Genomic DNA, 16,198 nt, shown 5'->3' with positions numbered 1-16,198 from the left:
CTATACCAACAAAGGAAATTTTATGAACTATGGTAATGTAAATTTACATAATGTTCACTACTGAAAATGCACCCTGGCTTCATAAGGTATACTGTATTTTGTTGAGAAAAGAAACTTATTTCTTTTCAATAGAGATCAGGTGCTGGCAAAAAGCAGTAAGTTTGGTTCTCAAATACTTAGATTTATTTCTGAATCTGAAGGTACTGTTTACACAAGAACTCACTTGACCCAGGAGCGTCTAACAACACCAAAGAGAAAAAGAGAGAGAGTTGTAACTCAAAATAATAAAAAAAAGAGATAAACAAAACATTTTGCTCATATATGATGTTCATTAATAATTTAATACAAAACTTCTTTTTAAATGCATTAATGAAAAGAATTTACTTTAACACTTTACCTTGTTATATCGAAATCAACAAACAGGAAAACCCACAAAACAAAACATAACTGAGTTTTACAACAGTCCCATTTGATTACACAATATCTTCATACATGTCACCAGTAGAGCTTTGATCATGATGTCCACTACCTACTCTTCAGATGGAATTTGATGAACTCTAATTCTACCTTCATAAAGTTTTTCATGAATAAAGAAGTCCTTGATGGCTATATGTTTGGTTCAGTGATGAAATTCTGGATTCTCTGCCAACTTCACTATTGCTGAATTGTCAATTTGGAGAACCGGAATTTCAGATAGTCTTGTTGTTTCTCTGAATAGATGAGCTAACCAAATAATCTCCTCGGCAGCTTCATTTGCGGCAAATAGTTCAGCTTCAGTTGTAGATGTTGCTACCATGGTTTGTCGCTGACTTAGCCATGATGCTGCCCCTCCTGCATAGTTGATGACTAGTCCAGATGTTGATCTGCCTATTTTTGAGAAGCCTCCAAAATCTGCATCACTGGTACATTCCAGAGTTGTGTTCTTTCCTCTTGGTTTGTATGTGATTCCATATTCAGTCATTCCTGATACATAACAAAAAACCCTTTTTACTCTTAATATGTCTTCTTCAGTGGTATTATCGAGAGATCTTGACAGAGCACTTACACTGAAGGCTAGGTCTGGTCTTGTGCCTAGCATCATATACATTAATGCTCCCACTGCTTCTCTATATGGAAAAGACTGTTCTACAATGTCATCTTTCCCTGACTGTGAAACATCTGTAACTTTCAACACTGGCATAGAAACTGCTATACACTCTGAAAAAGTTGAAACATTTTAAAATTTGTTGTGCATAAGCCTTCTGGTGAATCTTGATACAGCCATCCTTGTCATGTTCAATTTTCAAATCTAAATAATAGTTTGCAGGTGCCGTTGTGATCTTGAACTCCTTTTGCAAGTTCCAGCATCTTGGTGCTTGTTTTAAACCATACAGGCTTTTCTTCAATCTGCAAACTCTGTTGGTCCCATCTTCATAACCTATTGGTTGTGCCATATAAATGGTTTCCTCAAGTTTTCCATACAGGAAGGCTGTTGACACATCAAACTGTCTGAGATACATTCTTTGAGTGTCAGCAACACTCAGATTAGACCAAATTGTTGTCATTTTTGCAACTGGACTAAAAGTTTAACTGTTATCTATACCTTCTCATTGACTGAAACCCTTGGCAACCAATCAAGCCTTAAATTTTTTGATCTGACCATCTTCATTTGGTTTAAATCAAAACATCCCCTTACATAGTATTGCCTTGGCAACCTTAGGTAAGCCTTCAACCTCCCATGTTTCACTTTTGATCAGAGACTCCATTTCTCTGACCATTGCTTCTTTACATTTGATGCTGTCTTCATGTCTAAGTGCATCCTTGTAGGTTTCAAAAACCTCAGTTTTGACAAAGAAATCTTCTGTTATCATTGCATAATAATTGAGGTATTTTGGTCTCTTTAATGACGAATGATCTCTTAACTTACTCCTATTTCCTCTTTGCAAGTTTTCAGAATGTCATCATCAGATTCTGTATGTGAACTAGTTTCATGCTCCATACTATCTTCTGAGTGTGTATTTTCTTCACTCTCTGATTGATTTTTAATATAATCTGGACCTGCAGTGGGCCTTTCAACAACTTGAAATGGTAGTGTAACTTGTTCAGTTCACCAACCCAGTTTTTCTTCAAATTTCACATCTCTGGTCAGTAGAATGGAATTACTTTCTTTTATCCAAATCCTGAAGCATTCATCACCATCATAACCAATGAGATATCCTTTCACAGCTTTCTTGTCCAGTTTCCTTCATTTTTCACTTGGAATGTGTGCATAATATGTTGAGCCAGTAACCCTAAGATGTTTAGTTAGAGGCCTTTTTCCGTTCCCACAACTCGTAAGGACTGACACCTTTCACAGATGACTTCCCTGACCTGTTCAAGGTGTAAATTGCTTTGTTAACCAGTTCAGCCCTTATCTGCTCTGGATAAGCAACATCTGGTTTTGAATACTTAAGTATTCTCAACAACTGTCCTACCCCACTCACAAATACCATTTTGCTCAGGAGAATAGGGAGCAGTCAAACACTGTGTTATACCATTTGAACTTAAGATGGATCTAACCTCTTTATTATGAAACTCCTTGCCATTGTCATTCAGTATCTTTTTAATAGAGTACCCCTATACCTTTGTAGGTCAGAGAAAATCTTTGACAATTTTACTCAACTCTGATTTTTCTGCGGCAAAAGAACCATAGCAAAACTTGGTGTAATGGTCTTTGAACAAAACAAGGTAACATTTCTTCTGGAACAACTCATGGAAAGTCCACACAGATCAGCTGATATCAATTCAGCAGGCCTTGTTGACTTTTCTTTTGTTCCAAATGGTAGACGATGTGCTTTCCCAAATTTACATGGTTCACAAATCTCTGCCCCTTCCTTAACATCAATGTTAAATTCCTTTTTGAGTTTTGTTTTAACATGACACTTGCCTTGATGACCCATCTGTCATGATACAGTTGAAGTACATCAAATCTATCTTCCACTAAAAGATTCACAGTTGCATCCTTCTCTGGCACTAAGGGCTTAATTTCTGTTTTGTATAAAGTGTAACCAGCTTTATGATTTCCACACAGTCTCATTCTGCTGCCAATTGTCAAAGAGCAATATGTAGTACTTGACTGAAACATACTGTATTTGTTACAATCTTAGGCAGCTAAAGCAGAAATAAGGTTTTTGGAAATTTTTGGTACATACCAGACTTCAGTCAGGGTCAGCTCTTCGCATCTGCTGCCAACTGTTGACAGAATCTGAATTCATCCTCTTCCTGTTGCTTCTAGAGTCTCCTGTCTAGTGGCCTTAATACAGCTGGGATTGTTGAATGCTTCAAAGCTGACAAAGCAATCAGGACTATTTGTCATATATTTCATTGCACCATTGTCAATCCACCAATTGTACACATCCACTTTTAATGAACAAGCCTTGCTACAAATAGTAAACAATGCTACCATTCATTACTACAGTTCTGTCCATGTTTTTCTGCACAGTTGTATTTTTAGCTGGTCTTCCATCAGCAATCCACTTCTTTAAATATGTGATCCAGTGGCCCAGTTCTTTGCAATAGTTACATATTCCTTTAACTTTGAATTTGTTACTTTTTATTTTGTTTTGTATGCCTGATTTGACTACTAATGCCTCTTGTTCAATTTTATCACTACTCTTTGTGGAATTTTTCTCAAACATGCACAATTGTTCCTTTAATTCTTCAAATGTTTTCTTATCATCTTTTGTTAATAACATCCAACTTGATTTAAAGGAATCAAAGCTTGCAGGTAAAATATGTAAAATTTTACATACCAGTATCATTGTTGTTCAGTTCGTTCCACAGACTTGTTAACTTCACTATGTGTGTGGAGATGTCTTCTCCCCGAGTCCAATTAAATGCAAAAAAATCTGAACAAATCTTGAAACTGGTCCTTTGATGATGCCTTGAAATTCTGCTTCAATGCCTTCCATGCTTCATGAGCCGTTTCTTTGTCCATGGTCTTCCGATACACACTGTCTGTAACTGCACTTGTAACCATCGACTTGGCATAACTATTCGCTTTACAATAAAAATCTGATTTTGCTATATGATCCTTTATTGCTGCATCATTAGCACCTTCAGACAGTGGCTCAGGTTTTACTAACTTGCCATCAATTACATCTAAAACTCCTTCATGATAGTTAATTAGATCTCATATTTTTCTCTTCCACATTGTCCAGTCAGTTTCACTATTCACCAGATCCATTTCAACTCTAAAACTAAAAACACACTCTCAAATATGCATTAAAAAAACTGTATCTGCAAATTTTTGCACACGTTTTTACATACATAACTGGGACCCGTAATCTATTGTATTTTGTTGAGAAAAAACTTATTTATTCTCAATATATATCAGATGCTGGCAAAAAGTGGTGAGTTTGGTTTACAAATACGTAGATTTATTTCTGAATCTGGAGGCTCTGTTTACACAAGAAGTCACTCGACCAAGGAGTAAAAGTGTGAGTGTTGTTACTCAAAATAAATAAAAAAAAAAAAAAAAACAGAGCTAAACTAAACATTATCCTCATATATGATGTTGATTACTAATTTAACACAAAATTTCTTTTTAAATATGGTACATTAATAATAACACAAAATTTCTTTTTAAATATGGTACAGTAATTTAAAAAAATTACTTTAACAAGGTACAATAGTAAATTCAATTGCATGACCTTGCTTTGTTAAATGGAAATATATGCATTCACATTCTTATAATATTCTGTCTGTTCTTCTAGAAGAGGTACAACTGAGTAAGCAAAAGTGTATGTGGTTGTAACATGATCACTGCACAGATCACTCTTCCTATGTTGCAACAAAAACACTGAATGAGAAGTTTCCTGAAAACTGAATAGGATGGAATGCTGGAGTACATTGGCTGGCCAGATCTCTTAATTTAACTCCTTTTGATTTCTTTCTATGGGGAGCACTGAAAGAGTGAGTTTAACTTAAAGCCCCAACTATGCCAGATGATATGTGCTACTGAATCACCACAGTATCCAATGGCATATCATCTAGTGTACTTTCATTTGTTCATCTATCTCTCAAACAGTGATTAAAAATGTGCCTTGCAGTTAATAATAAACAATCTGAGCACTTACTTAAGAGAAGTATTTATTTTGTAGGTGACAAGTTGTCAGTCATTCTGAATAAGCTGTTTAAATGTACTACAATTTTGTAACACATTTTTCTGACACGTTTATAGACACATTGGTCTGACAGCAGGTTATTTACTTTAAGTAGCACTCAGGTGTCTCCATGCACAGACAGGTCTGATACAATTATTATTAACATTCCAAATCTAAGGAAGTTAATACAGTGTAGTTTCCTTTCTCCCTTGAATAGGATTGTCAATCATTGTGAAGTATGAATACCAATGTTTCTGTTTTAGCTTTGACAAGTAAGCAGTAATGGGATGGTTTAAATGGAAAATTGCCTGATGAATCTGTAGTTGTTTACACAAAAACCTGGAAATGTACACACATTTGAAATAGTTTTCCTAAGTCCCATCTGGTGCACCAGAATCTAGCATATGCTATAGTTGGTGTCTGTGTATGTATGGATGGATATGCGTGTGTGTGTGTGTGTGTGTGTGTGTGTGTGTGTGTGTGTGTGTGTGTGTGTGTGTGTGTGTGTGTGCGCGCTCGAGTATATACCTATCCTTTTTTCCCCCTAAGGTAAGTCTTTCCGCTCCCGGGATTGGAATGACTCCTTACCCTCTCCCTTAAAACCCACATCCTTTCATCTTTCCTTTTCCTTCCCTCTTTCCTGACGAAGCAGCTGCCGGTTGCGAAAGCTCAAAATTCTGTGTGTGTGTCTGTGTGTTTTATTCATTGTGCCTATCTACCGGCGCTTTCCCGCTTGGTAAGTCTTGGAATCTTTGTTTTTAATATATTTTTCCCATGTGGAAGTTTCTTTCTATTTTATTTATATGCTATAGTTCCGTATACAAAAATCGTAGCTGATCCTGTACCTACGTCATATAGGAAATGAGGTTTTATCTTAGTAGTGTAGGCCTGTCTTACTGCATATAGTGACAGATCTTTGCATGAGAGCTCTGCTTGGTGATGTTAAAGTCACAGTAGCTGACTCTGGCCACATTGCTTTCCAATTTTTAGGCAGATTTGTGGGATTCTTTTGTGAAGAGTTTCAACCTCAAAATTAACAAGACTTATATCATTGGAATCATCTTTCCAAGCACTTCTGAGTGTTGTAAAAAAACATATGTCATTCCATTTTAAAAAATAATACTTGCTTCAATATATCAATTGATACATCACTGACAATCTCTGCACTGAGCATCCATAAGCTCCTCCTTGATTGATCAAAAGTTAAGATGCTTTATCGCATACCAAAGTACATGCCTCTTAGCATACTATAGTTTGCCAAAAACCTCATTCCAGTACCTGGGGCTGCTCATGAAATAAAAGGGGTGTTACATTTTAACATGACTCATCCTGGTAATGAATGAATATTACTCCATTCTTCCAATTTGCAGTCTATATTTAGTATGTGTTTTATTCATATAAGCTAAATCAGAATGCACTGCTGTTACACTTCTCACAAACTTAGAACACATTGTAACAACTAGAAGTTAACAAACAACTCACCGCTGCTATGACCTTGGAAATGTAGTATGCTGATGAGGAGTATAAGTTGCTTTCTCTTAGGAATATAGGAATTTCATATGGGAAAGTGTAGAGCACACTATATGCACTATAGAAGAACATTTCACTAGAAAGAAGATACAGCAGCCCCCTGAAGTCTTGCATTCCCTCCTGAGTTTCTGGACTGACACCCTGGTAGAAAGTGGCTACAACTGTTGTGGTAGTCTGAAACAAATCATATTGAAGCATGCAGTTATATAAAACTGTGCACTCAAACCATGAACCCAAAACACTATTTTAAATATTCAAGATTTATGAGATCATTAATAGTTTTGTTCGGTCATTGCTTGGTAAATAATGAAATATTCAGGAAAATGTGAGACTATTATCTTCATTTTTGTTCTCCAGATTTTATTGTTACATTTGTTCTCTTCAAAACAAAGTGAAGACAGCTATACACTCTTTCCAGTTTATTACATGTGCTCTATTTGTAATCAGCAAACACTGTGTCTAGTAAAGTTACCCTTAGGAACACAAGTTTTGGTGACATGGGCCACATAACTGAAATGCGCACCTGCACAATAATATGTGACAACTTCACTGCTTACATCTATTTGTAAAGGCACTAAGCATGAGACCAGCAGCAGAAATTATGTCATGTAGTTTCTGTAACGATAACTGTCATGTTCAATTATCCATCATCATTGTTCACCATGAGGGACTCTCTGCCAAGCTCAGGCATTACTACAGTGGATGTAATAGTTAACATGATTGCTGCAAAGATGCTGCTGCTTTTCCATGCTGTGGTTTGCTCATTTACAGAATCAGTTCACCATAGTTCACATTAGTTTTGATGATGCTAAGTGCACAGATATGCTGCTGCATCTCTCAGTGACCAAATGGCTGCAGAGGTTCAAAATAGCTTCATCAGCAGTCAAGGATAAATACAGCACCATTAGACATATATTCACAAACTACTTATCACAATCAGAAGCTAACTGTTTTGAGAAATCCACATGCACAGGAGCACTGTAGCAGCCACTGTGTTTCCTCCAGCTGCTGATGAGCTATAGGATCAATCATTATATCCTAATGAAAATTAAGTTGTCACACTTGCCTGAAAATGCATAAAAAATCTTAATTCAGTGCCAGGAACCTCCACACTTCAGCATAGACAACAGATCATATCACAAACATGTATCTGGCTATTGGTGGCAGTGCTATTTCTACAAAAATACATAAATTCATAAAAGACTCTAAGACAGTCATGGCCCACCAGTCATAGATATAGTTATAAAGTACCTCATTCAAGGAACCTAAGTCCCAACTGGGCCTTTCAGTTATAACTCTGTGATTATAGTAGGTTGGATTCTAACAGCAGAGACTGTAATTTTGGTGCAATATTCCACCACTGTCTGTGCTACATCTCTTGGATTCATGTAGATACAATAATCTTAATCTGCACTCCACAAGCCACCTTATGGTGTGTTTTGGAGGATATCACTGTCACATCTTTCCTTTTCCGTTACAGCTATGAGTGGTGCATGGGAAGAACAATCATTGGTGAGATTCAGTATGAGCTTGAACCCCTCTACTTTTACTGAAATAGTTCATTTTTGGGATTTGTGTGGGGAGGCATCCAAACATTGGCTAACTTTTCTTGAAATGTATGCTCTGGAATTCTAGAAGTAAGCCACATTGAGATTCACAACACATCTCATGTAATGTCTCCCATTGTAGTTGGATGAGTATCTACATGACACTCTCACACTTATTAAATGATATTTTTTATTTCTTCTTTCAATCCTACCTGGTAAGAGTCTCCGACTTAGGAGCAGTAGACCAGTTTCAGTCAAATGTGTGTTTAATAAGCTACCTCCTTCATGGGTAGAGAATTTTTCCAGTGAATCTCAAGCATCTGCCGCATGATCATTCCAGTTTAAATAAATCTTTATGCGTAATTCCAGGTATTTAATGGATATGAGAGTTTTCAGTGATTACTCAGCAATTTCATAATCAAACAGTAATGGGCCTTTATATCTGCTTATGCACAATACATTACATTACATTTCTTTATGTTGAGGGCCAGTTGACAATCTCTGCACTGAGTGTCAATACTATGCACATCTTCCTGAAGTTCATAACACTTTTCTAGCATTGGGTCTTCTCCAAATGCAACAGCACATTCTATGAGCAGCCATATGGAGCTTCTCACTTTATTCACTAAGTCATTTATAAATGTTGTGAACAATAAAGATTCCGTAATATTCCTCTACAGTATACATGAAGTTATTTATACATCTGAAGATCTGTCTTAATTAAGAATGAGATTTCTTATGATGCTAGTAACCAGGTGCCTCTCATCTTGCTCAAAAATCCTTTTGATGGTCACCTACACTTACTATGGTGAACTTTATGGATCTATGGACTGTGTCTAGGAATCTACACCATTTTCTGCTTCTTCTTCTTCTGTATCTCTTCCACAATTATCTGCTAGGCAGTCTGGTTTTCAGCTGTGCTTTACAGTTATTGTATACTATTCTTTGTAGGTCTTCTTCATCATGATGTATTGACCTTGTTTTCAGTCAATTGTACTATTGTACCCAAAACCTTCCATATAATATTTTCTATAGTGACTCTTTATTACTCCACAAAGCCACATGCACTACCAATCTCAATCTTGCTAACTTTCTTATTTTATTAATATGTCAGTCACAACAGCTGGTGTAAAATTCATTGTCATACAATCATATCCACCTTCCGCCTTCACAGCAGAAGCTTTTATTTGGTGGAGTATGTCTTCTCAAAGCTGTTCAAAATATTGATATGCCTTATGGTTAGTGGCTAATATTCTTGTTCAGATGGGAGCATTTATCTTATAAATGTTTTTCTACATGATTAATTCAGAGGTGTGAGACAAAAGCCTTGATAAAGTGATTTTGTTGGGGCAAAATAAGTTCCATTGACTATCATTAGTAGTTCAACTTATTTATCATTGCTGTGGTTGATGGTCACTCCCAAGTATTTAAATAGCTCAATTTTCTCAAATTCACCCCCTAGTTATGGTTACTGAAATCAACATCTTCCCTGTGTGAGTGCTGTCACAAACCAAGTTTTTGATATTAGATTCACTGATAGTCAATCCCATGTAATGAATAATTCCTCCATTGCCTTTGATCTCTTTTGATTGTATTTATGTCAGTAATGGAGGACAATTAATCTTCTTGGCTGATCAAAGCTGTGTGGCAGAATGCGATGTGAACCTGAGACCTTCATCTTTTGCAGCTAAGTGCTCTACTGGCTGAGCTGCCCAAGCACAGCTCATGACCTGCACATCCAGCTTTACTTTCATCAGTACCTCTCTCCTACCTTCCATATTTCATAGAAGTTCTCCTCTTGTAGGAACACTTTGAGAAAGGTAAGCAGAAAAGCTTCTGGGAAGTTTGGTAGGCATGAGAGAGGCACTGGTTAAAGAAGAGCTATGAGGGTAGGTAAAATAAGTAAAGTTGTATGGTGTAAATATTTGGGAGACCCTAAAGGGCAATAATAGGCCAGTTGGCTGAGCACCTGCCTGCAAATTCAAAGGTCATAGGTACAAATCCCAATTCAGCACACAATTTTAATATTCCAGGAAGTTTCAAACCAGTGCACACACCATTGCAGAATGCAAATACTTTTTGGAAACATAGGCCAATGTTTGCACTGATCTGTGGATGATCACCCCTTGCTCAGCAGCTTATTTTTACATATCACATATTCTAGAGCTAGTGTTAGCATACCTCACTGTGAATATCCAATGACTCAAAGAAGTTTCTATGAATACTTACCATTTTTCTTATATTGCTCAACGCCACCTACAACAATCTCGTCGGTTTGTCAGGAGTTGCCATTTCTCTTATCTCTTAGTAAAATCACATTATCATATACAGTTTCAATGTTGTTGACTAAGTAGTGGTGCCAGTCTCAAACTTAATTCCTTTTTCTAATGTTTACATCAATGTGAATATCTGCCTCCTATTGCCTTTCCAGGAGAAATCCACTTTTATATGGACCATTCTCACTCTGAATGACTGGAAAATGCCGTATACCTCAAGTTTAGGCATAGTATTTGTTGTTGGCAACTATGGCCATACCATATGTGGTTCTCTCCCAACTGAGGCCATCCATTCCTCTAAGCACAGATGTATCTGTGTCTTGGAGATGAGACTTTTACATGTGCTATGAGTCCCAAGTCATCCATATAAATCTTGCAACCACTGACATTACACAAAAATAAATACTGCATTTATTGGTGAGGTTTTACTAGATCTTGCACTTGAGATTTTAGGCATGTAGCAGTTGACTTAGATTTGGTGCTCAATTCCCTTGACAGACTCTGTAGTCTTTTCCTTCAATAGATAGGTTCTCTTCAGATTTGTCTGGCGGTGCTAGTGAAACATAAGTGGACCAACTGAGGTCTCCCTTTTCCTTGTTTCCACAAATTTGTGTGTCAGTCTTTCTTATGCTGCTGGTGTTAAATACTTAGTAACACTGGTGGCTTGATGTTTGCAGTTTTTATTGCTTTGGTGCAGACAGAGATTTTTTTGTGTTGTTAGACCTTGCAACAGCTGACCTGGTGGCTACTGGTTTGGGAGCAGTGGTCTTACAAGTACCTCAGAAGAAACATCTATTTGTTCTTGAACTACTTTTCTATCCCTATATGGTGATCACACAGTCTTCTTAACTGTTGACAAGTGAAATGAACTGAGGTGGGCAGCTTTGGTGAACTGATTACCTTCTCCACTTCATTATACAGCACTACATTATTGATTTTGAACTTCTGCACTTTATTTTCTTCTGTTTATATGGGGAAGTCATGGCTCCATACTATGTGACTGTTCAAGCATTTTACATATGTAGGTGGAGTTGCGCATGTAATACCTAGCAAGTGGTGAGCCTCAGCACTGTTGCCACACTTAGCTGGCCACTTATAAACCAATTTTTTTTCTTTTCTTTTTTTTCACACAATTGTCAGTTGAAACACTAAAAGGCTTAAGTAGGTGTTTTCCTTCTTTTTAAAACTAATAGTGGTTTGTTCTGTCTTCACAATTATTTTGGTTAACTCAAGTTCCTTATTCCCTGAGACATGTAACTTTGTTACATTATAACTGGCAGAGGTTACTGTAGCTCACTAAACTGTGATACTTGCATAGTAAACCATCCACAAATGCAGGAACAATATGACTACCAAATGGCTAGCAGAGTTCTTTGTTGTGTTTGCCATTTATAATGATCAAGGGGGCACCTAGAGCTTTATCAAAAGACTATTAACATGTGAGCATTGTCTCCTGAAAAATGAAATCTCGCAGTCTTTATTGACAGCAGGCATGGATTCTGCATCCAGTTTTAGTATCACTTAAATTGATCTATGGTGCTCTACAGACATGTGTCAATGTTTTTTTTATGGATAATAAAAGGTTCTGCAAGCAGATGTAAGCTGTAAAGACATTCCATTATTTATAAATTTATGGACTACTTTTTCTTTCTTTTTTTCTTAGTACTTTGTTTCCTTCAGAAATTCATACTATACAATACTGCAAAAATTTCTCACTCTAGAAAACATCTTGAGTATTGTTTCTAAAATAATCATAAGGCACAAATTGTAATTTCCTTTTTAGATAGAAGATAGACATTTAGAGATGAAAGGAAATATGTAATGTTTCACTGAATAATCAGGACGTTTAAGGTGGGATGGGAGTATTTTTAAAAAAGCAGAAAAAGAGGGAAACATTTGTGGAAGGAACTGACAATTGATAGGAATTCTACAATATTAAACAGCTTGACAGGAAAACAAAATATTATAAAATGTAGCAGCCACTTAAAATAATCATAATAACATGCTGACACTAACCAAGAACATAATAATTTGGAGAGCATGTCCAAAATATGATCTCCTGGAATCTTTCATTGAGCGCCATATCAACCAGTAAAACTGAGACAGCCAATTACAGTGGGATCTAGAAACAAAATGATTTCATCCATAAACAGTTCAAAATAAACTAAAAGAATATAATTTAGATGCTTGCAACATCAAAGAGTTTATATGGTAACATAAAGTTAGTTCATTACATTAAAATTATATGATGCACAGTGAAGGAATCTGTTTGTATACTTACAAGAATTAGGGATACCTAATGGGAGATTTTCAGTTGTTTCTTGAAATAACTAAACACTATCATGTTACCTGTTTGGTGTGCTTAGCAAAATATGCTCTGTGCTGATCTCAGTATTAATTTTATGAAAGATTTGGAACATAAGCATTACTGTTTCCAATAAAAACACTAATATATGAGCTATACTGGATATCTTCGCAAAAGCGATTGGTAACCATTTTGGTAGCTCAGGTGTGTGTACACCCTACATGACCCTTGTACGCCTCAGCATCACAGACTCACCCTGTCACAGTAACAGATGGACACCAGGCAGTGGTACTAGTGCCAACAGAGACCGCAAATCCCAAGGTACCTATTCACATTTGCCACACACAGGACCAGAAAATGGTACCATGAGTATTCCACCACTGGTCACTATAAAGGTCAGTGCCAGAGCTACACAAGTCATTGCATCCAGCTTTGAGAGAACATCCTAGCCTCCGAGTGGGTGCTATTCACTCCCATCATCTTAGGACACTCTTGAAGCCCATTGTAGGGATCGACACCACTGTATTTGGCCTTCATCATTGTTCCTCTGGCACAGTCAGGCTGTATTCAGGATAGACTTTTCTGCTCATATTCTGGTGTTATTCAGAACAGCTTATTCAGACAGAATATTTTCCATACAAGTGTATTTGTCTATGAAGATCCTAATTGTGTTACTTTGTCAGACTCTGGAATCATCATACTGTCAAGTCTTCATACCTGTGCGACACTGTAATTATGATTTTGTTATTATTGTTCAAGCAGACATTTGATTCTTTGGTCAATAAACTTTTGTAAACTTTGTTCACTGTTTTCCCTGTGTTGGTGTGAGCAACATAATAGTATGGAATCAACTAAATCAGTGCAACCAAGAATGAGCAACTACTCTAATATTCTAACATATTTACTAACAGCAACATTTTGAGCAACAGTGACCATGTGAATATTGTGATCAAAGACTACAAATAAAGAAGTTCAGTTATAAGAAGTATTTTTCAATAATGGGAAAAACATTCTTGTTGTAATCTTCAGTTGTAAAACTGATTTGAAGGATCCATCCATGTTAGTATGTCCTGTGCAAGCCTCTTCATGTCTGAATAACTCCTGCAATCTATATCCATTTGAAGCTACTTACTTTATTCATGCCTACATCCTCTTCTACAATTTTTACATGTCACACTTCCCTTCATCATTAAAAATTACTGTTCCTTGATTCCCCAGGAAGTGTGCTATCAATCGAGTCCTTCTTTTAGTGAAGTTGTACCATAAACTACTTTTTTTCCTCAATTCAATTTAGAAGCTCCCATTAGTTATTTGACCCATACATAATATCTTTGGAATTCTTCTGTAGCACCACATTTCAAAAGCTTCATCCACGTTTCACTTCCATTCAAGGCTATCCAGACAAATACTTTCAGAATAGACTTCCTAACACTTGATATTCTATTAAATGGCAACAGATTCCTCATTTCAGAAATTGTTTTGCTGCTATTATCAGTTTGCATGTTATATTGTCTCTATTTATTTTATATTGTCTGTATTTTTAATTATCATAATTTATTTTGCTGCCGAAATATCAAAAATCATCTGCTGCTTTTGATGTCTCATTTCTTAATATAATTCCCCCACCATAGCCTTATTTAATTCAACTACATTTCATAACCAATAAATTATGACTGAAGTCTACAGTCATCCCTGGAAATATTTTCCAGTCTAAAATCTTTGTCTTACCACTATGTAACCTAGAGTGGTGCCACCTTGGAAACAAAATAGCTAGTACAACATTACTGTCAACTTCAGTGGGAGCACTACCCAGAGGGGATTTGGCATTAGGAGCAGAATCTGATGAAATCACACCAGAATCCATTGTACAAGCTGCACCAGTGCCAGTCTAAGTCAACTATGACATGATTGGTGGAGCATACGGTGAGTGTGCTACTGGTTTGGCTAACATGTTTATATTATGGACTCTGTTTGTCATAGGTACAGTGTGGATTGGATTTTGATTTGGAATACTGACTTAAGATTGCTTGCACTGTTTCCAAGGGGCATGTTGTACATATTTCCTGTTGTGAATAAACTGGGTTGAGTGCCCAATGGTTGTGTCATTTCTGTAGTTAGGCAAGTTGTTCAATAACTTCTTAGAAAAAGATGGAAAAACAGATTATTTTGGGGATTTTTTAAAATATAATCCCCTTTTTACTCTACACATTATTCCAAGTATAGCTCCATCTTTTTTAAGGCATCCAAAATGTAGAATTTCAGAACATCTGCAAAATAGGCATCTGTTATGAAAACCATTTCTGATATGTAAGTATGAAAATAGGTTTATGGAGAGCTGAAGTAGCATGTGATTATAACACATTCTATAGTCCTATCGTTTCTCCATAATTTCTTTCTGCAGGTTGCTTGAATTCATCCTAGCTGACTGCACCTTATATCCCTGCCCCCCTTTTAAGGCCAAAATCTATTTAGGCTCTTGTAATACTATAATAACTGAAGCTAGGAGTTCCAATTAAATCTTAAAACATGCATGCATCCATCCATTATCAGATAACCAAACACAAGATGACCAAAGAGATCCATTCCTCACATTTTAGTACAAGATCAGTATTCTGCTGTAAAATTTGTTATTCATAATATCCATGGAACAGTCAGTCCAACCATCACAACTTGTGTACTTGTAAATAAATGTCATATTGATGACACTGTATGTTGTATGTTGTAGAGGAGTTTATTAGCATCAAAGACTATATAACCATAGTATCATGGATAAATACAAACTCATTAATGAGCTTACATATGTTAGAAATCTAGTTGAAATCAATGCATGAATCAATGTTAAGATGCCAAAAATGCAGCTCATTGAATTTGTAAATTCTGTTTTGTTTTATGAAGGTTGACTGAAAAGTAATGCCTCCATCCTCATAACTCTTCAACAGTTGGCAGAATTGGTATGCGGCAGGTACCACCTTGTTCAGTAGCCTCTTCTCTACACTACAGTTGTCGATAAGCCTTAGCATTGAACGGTTGTGTTGTTACAGTATGGTACCCTGAACAGATGGTCAGTCAATGTGATTTAAGCTAAGTGCAGTCACTGAATTCTTGACAGCAGAACGTGTCACCTGAAAGAAGATTCATCAGAGAATGAAAGCAGTTTATGTTGATTGTGTTGGTGTGAGTACTGTGTGTCACTGGGTGATTAAGTTTAAAGATGTTGAGGTGGGACCATCTAACCTTCAAGTCAAACAAAGAGTTGGGTGACCTGTGACAGCAACCATGGAGTTTCACAAGCAAAATGTTGAGATACTGATTCAGGATGGTTGTCAATCACACAGAGAGAAATTTCAAGGACAATTGGTATTTAGAAAGAACACATGGGTCACATTATTACTTTACTTGGCTATTGGAAGATCTGTG

The 16,198-nt window shown here is 36.5% G+C and overlaps 1 protein-coding gene across 1 annotated transcript in view; it reads right to left on the bottom strand.

Annotated features, from left to right (window-relative positions):
- Window positions 1-16,198, bottom strand: part of LOC126266749 (protein scarlet-like) — a 123,504-nt gene that overhangs the window by 34,716 nt on the left and 72,590 nt on the right. Inside the window, exons 10-11 of the mRNA XM_049971253.1 lie at window positions 12,493-12,598; window positions 6,606-6,827 (exon numbers count right to left, since the gene is read on the bottom strand). Coding sequence (XP_049827210.1) covers window positions 6,606-6,827; window positions 12,493-12,598 — 328 coding nt within the window. The remainder of the gene's footprint in view (window positions 1-6,605; window positions 6,828-12,492; window positions 12,599-16,198) is intronic.

This window comes from Schistocerca gregaria, chromosome 4 (genome assembly GCF_023897955.1).
Source record: "Schistocerca gregaria isolate iqSchGreg1 chromosome 4, iqSchGreg1.2, whole genome shotgun sequence".
NCBI classification, from domain to species: domain Eukaryota; kingdom Metazoa; phylum Arthropoda; class Insecta; order Orthoptera; family Acrididae; genus Schistocerca; species Schistocerca gregaria.
The sequence above is the reverse complement of the archived record's forward strand: the minus strand, read 5'-3'. Positions and strand labels throughout refer to the sequence as shown.